The following is a 5512-nucleotide window of genomic DNA, read 5'->3' on the forward strand; positions in this document are numbered from 1 at the left end:
TTTTTATGACATCTTCAAAATTATATTTTATTCAAAAATAAAATCATTATTGTTTTCTAAAAACACATAAAATCGTATTATAACATTGACAGAGACAAAGAATAAAATAGAACATAAAAATCGAGATGTATCTCGCTGCATTGTACGAGTACCCTTCTAGTCTTTATAAAAGATTATATTATTAAACTAAAAATAAATTGCATTTTTATTAAATCTAAATTAAATTATAATAAAAAAATTGAATTAAAAAAATTACGCAAAAAATGAGAATTTTTAAATAGTTAATTTGATATTAATATCAATATATATTTTTTTTCCAAATTTTATAATGTCTTCAAATTTATATTTCATTGAGAAATAAAAATTCATCATTTTAAATCATATTATATCGATAGACACAAATAATAAAACAAAACATTAAAATCGAGATATATCTCCTTGCATTGCATGATTACCCTATATATTATATTATAAAGTATTTGGACAAAAATGTTAAAAATCGTTTTTAATGCATTAGGTGCTATTTAATGACATATATTATTTAAAATTCAAGATTACAAGTAAATTATACATGAATACAACTTTTTGAAGTTGTATGTTTGATTTCATATAACTAAATTGATAAACATATATAATCAAATACAAGATAAATATCTTATTTTAAATATAAATAATCTAAAATACAATTAGAAGAATTATTGAGTTCTAACAGAATACTTAATTATTATTTTTATAAAAACTATATTATTAAACCTAAAATAAAATTAATTCGTTCTTAAATTTAAATTAAATTATAATAAAAAGGTTGAACTAAAAATTATACTTATAAGAAAAATTATATTATTAGACCTAACTTGAATCACATTTTTACTAAATCTAAATTAAATTGTACTAAAAAACTATACAAAAAACGAGAACTTTTAAATTGTTAATTTGATATTAATGTTTATAGAATTTTTTTATGAATCTTCAAATTTATACTTTATTCAAATATAAAAACATTATAATATTCTCAAAATTGTATTAATAAACCAATAGTTCTCAAAACATTATCATTTTCTCAAAATATGAGTACGCCTCTAATTATTTTTTTATTATATTTTATATCATTTATTTTTTTCCTTTTTCATTTTACATCATTATTTTATAAAAATAACAATCACATATTAATGAGAAAAAATACGTTTCTAAATAAATTACAATTGAAATTTCACAACAAAACATTGAGAAGATAAAAAGAAAATCCGAACATTCACCAAGTATAAAAAAGTGGTTTCACGAAAACAAACTGCTCTCACGTGATCTCAATCCACCAAAAAACGCCATCTTTTTTTAAGACTCCATAAGAGATAGAGATGACATACCATGACAGGATTTGAGAAATGATCAGCCGCTAGCCAGCTTGTAGTTGCCTTTTCTACTCATGCACAATAATTCTCAAAGAGGATGGGCCGGTAGTATTTATCTCCCCTAGATCTTCGAGTTTCGGGCATGACCAGATACCAACGTCCTTAAGGCAGGGGAGGCGTTGTAAGGCCTCTGAAACGAATTCCAACTCCATAAAATTACGGATCGTTAGAGTCATTAGAGATGGTGAAAGAAGAAATGATGTTGAAGTCACATCTTTTGCATTTGCAACAAATGAAACTACTCATGAATTTTCTCCCAATAAGGTTAGATGAACAAGTGATGTTGGGTAATTTTGAATCCCCCAGTTTGACATGGGCTTGCTTAAGCATCCTATTGTTAGGCGTCTCAAATTAGGAGGCCACAACCCACAAGGAAATGAGTAATCCATACTTGGACAATTATATATCTCCAAATATTCCAAAGATGTGAGACTTTCCAAATGCTCATGAGGAAATAACTTCAGATTCTTACAACCACGAACCTCAAGAAATTCCAGGGAAATAATTTGAAAACCTTTATCTAAAATGGATTCCAAGTTATCACAATCATAAACCGAAAGAACCCTTAGAGAGGATGGGAGCTCGGGCAATGATACCAACTTTTTACAACCAATTATATTCAAGTGCCTTAAACTCACAAGAAACTCTGATTCACACAAATATCTCAACTCATCACATCCAATGATTCTTAGATATCCAACCGCCCAAAAAGCTCTCCAGTTAGTTGAGCAAGTCCTTCAATATTCTCTATATCCAACACACGAATTGATGAAGACACACCAACCATGCTGTTAAATACATCTTTAGAACATCCTTCTATATGTAAATCCTYAAGCGACGGTATTAAATCAATTGAGATTTCGACTAGTTTTGGACAATTTCTTATAGAAACTTCACCAAGACGAGGAAACGATCTAGCAATTCCATCATTGTCCCCACGTCTAGTTGACCATCTCTCCCAACCTTGCATATCATCAAATCTCAAAGTTTCAAGTGATGGAAATACAATACCATGCAAAGAATCAGCAGGTCCAAACAACTCCAAACCCAAAGTCTTCACCCCATCCATGCCTTCCACACACAACTCTTTAAGCGACTCTAGATGTCCAAGTGCTGGTAAACATGTACACCTTCTACAACCACGTAATCTAAGTTCTGTTAACCAATCAAACGAGGGATTCCCGACCCAACTAGGAAATTTCATTCCCCCATAGAACCAAATCATCAGCTTTCTCAACTTATATTGAGGCCTTAGCCCTTCAAGTACTTCATATTCACTCGTATGAATCCGAGAATTATCAAAGTTACGACTCCATTCCATCACCAAATCATCAAGACCATTCTTTTCTTGCAACTTGGCATCAATTGCTTGGATTGGACTTATCACTTTATCAAGCCCCTCAATGGAAAGCCGACCTTTAAGATCCGATAGACCCTTAAGCTCGGATATTTTAAACCCAGTACCTCCTTCAATAATGACCTTAGGTAGAGTTTGTAGACCCGTCAACTCACCGATACCCAAGGGCATCTTTTTCAACATTGGAGTATCGCTCATGTCAAGATGTCGTAGGTTTATCAACTTAACAAAACTGATGGCCAAGTTAGATAACTTCCGACAACCACAAACCAACAAGCTTTGTAGATTATAGAGGTCACTGACTTGTTCCGGTAACCGTTCGATGTTAGTACGTGAAAAATTGAGGTATCGAATATGCTTGAGACTACCAATGGAATGTGGTATCTTAGTGATCGGATGATTACTTAGGCTTAGCACCTTTAAGAACTGTAGTTGGGGAAGTAATTCGGCAAGAACCTCGTTTGATAAGTTGAAACCTGACCAGGAATTAAGTGAAACAGGCAAGAACGTTCGCAAGCCTCTAGCTCTTTGTAATTCCTTGAACTTTCCATATGTTCCATATTCTCGACCTATAAATGAAACATGACGGAACTTTTCGAAAGATTCATTCACGTCATACGTGTCCATTTTATCATCCAACCTAAAGAAAAACTCTCCAGCAACACTCGTGGCCAAGTCATTAATCAATTCATGCATTATGTATCGCTGCTTAATAGTTGACGTCTGAAAAAAGGACCTTGACTTTAGCTCTTCAAAATACTCACGACCCAAGCTCTCCTTCGATCTCCTGCCATTTGATTGGTTCAAGAACCCTTCTGCCATCCACAATAAGACGAGTTCGTTCTCGTTAAACACGTAGCCCTTGGGAAATAAGGAGCAATATGCAAACAATTGCTTCAAATGTGAAGGGAGGTCATAGTAGCTTAATCTCAGAGCCGGAAGAATCTCTCTTCCATCGTCCGAATTCCATATCTCACTATTCGACACCTCCTCCCATTCATCATCCTCTGTTTTTCTCCTCAACATCCTTCCAAGCGTTATCAAAGCCAAGGGCAATCTGCCGCATTTATTCACAATGGCTTCACCATGCAATTTAAGTGTTGGATGCTTGTCAAAGTTATGTTCGTCTATTGCATATTGAGCAAATAAAGTCGTAGCCTCTTCTTTTGACAAAACCTTGAGATCATAAGGCTGAAAAGAGTTCATGACCGATGCAACATTGGTTTTGCGGGTCGTCACAATAACTTTACTTCCAGGTGCCCCTACAACAAAAGGGCTTTGGAGGAGTTCCCACTCTCTGTAGTCTTCGTTCCAGACGTCGTCTAGAACAACTAGGAACCTTTTGTTTGAAAGTCTTTGTTTAAGAGCCACATGGAGCAGATCTAGATTAGCAAAATCTTGATTCGTCCCGGCTACAGCTTGAAAAATAGTCTTGCTAATATTAAATACATCAAACTCTTCAGAAACACAAACCCATGCCCTTAGCTCAAAGTGATCCTGAACCTTCTCTTCATTGTACACAAGTTTGGCAAGAGTGGTTTTGCCAATCCCACCGAGACCAACTACAGACACGATGCTAACATTTTGATTACATGCTTCATTCCCCAACAACCTGTGAAGCAATGCGTCTTTATCCCCTTCCCTACCCATAACTTTGGACTCATCAACAAGTGAAGTTTCCTCCAACCTCCTATTTCTTTTGTTTGGCCTTTTAACATTCACATCCAAGCCTAGAGTATGTTTCTGATCGAAAAGAGTGTGCAATTTGGTCGTAATCTCATCTAGCTTTGAGCTCATCTTATGACCATAAATAATGGTATGAGGGGTGAAATTAATACAACAACCTGGGATTAGCTTCCGTAGCTTACCTGTGTTGGTGCTGGAGCTGGTATGAGAATCTTTATTCAATTTGCGGCGGATAGCTTCTGTGGCCAAATCATCGAGTATATCGTCTATTTGGTAAGCCAAATCCTGGAGATTACGCAGCCAGAAATCAACAGCTCTATCTGTTATGTGCTTGTTGGCTGCRTCAACAAGTAGAGCTTGGATCTGGAGCAAMGTGTTGTTCCACTTGTCCAGCTGGGAATGGATWCCTTCAGATCGAGCCAGCTTCAACAAGTCACCTGAGGCTAACTTCTGAAACAACACATCCATGATTGCACCCAGAATGAGTTCAGCCATTGCAAATTATGGAAGGATTGTTTGTTTCAATATTTCTTTGGGTGTTTTAGATTCAAAGTGAGGAAGAGATAGAAATGAGCAGATGAAGCAAAAGGGGTTGAGTTGAGCTTGTGTGGTCTGTGGATATCATTCATGATGAAATATATACCACAAATTAGTATTTGTCACGTCCCCACTTCTATCTCATTGAGGTTTCACATTTTACATTATAAATCCTTAAACTTTGATTAAAGTTTCTTTCATTCTCACAGAATTTGTTTCGTAAGAGAGGGTGTGCAGGTGAATGAAATTGTGAAGAAGGGGAGAGCCTCCATGGGCTTGAGAAGATATGTTATAAATATCGCAACAAGAGCATCCACAAAGATGGAATATCTTTAATTTCCTACCACAGCAAAATAAAAACCTCAATAATATATAAAATTATAAAAAATTCAAATATAATTAAAATTATAAGAAATTCAAATATAATTAAGATTATAAAAAATTTAAAAATATAATTATTAGTTTTCACTTATATATATAGGGTTTGTTTCGCGAGACTCATGAGACCATTTTTTTGTATTTG

The 5512-nt window shown here is 34.4% G+C and overlaps 1 protein-coding gene across 1 annotated transcript; it reads right to left on the minus strand.

Annotated features, from left to right (window-relative positions):
* Nucleotides 1-2097: 2097 nt before the first annotated feature.
* On the minus strand, nt 2098-5003 carry LOC112520055 (putative disease resistance RPP13-like protein 1). Its single transcript, XM_025128358.1, has one exon. It carries the CDS (start codon nt 4945-4947, stop codon nt 2098-2100), a length of 2850 nt encoding a protein of 949 aa, XP_024984126.1. The 5' UTR covers nt 4948-5003.
* Nucleotides 5004-5512: the final 509 nt, after the last annotated feature.

Source organism: Cynara cardunculus (genome assembly GCF_001531365.2).
Source record: "Cynara cardunculus var. scolymus isolate 2C chromosome LG 10, CcrdV1, whole genome shotgun sequence".
Taxonomy (NCBI): Eukaryota; Viridiplantae; Streptophyta; class Magnoliopsida; order Asterales; family Asteraceae; genus Cynara; species Cynara cardunculus.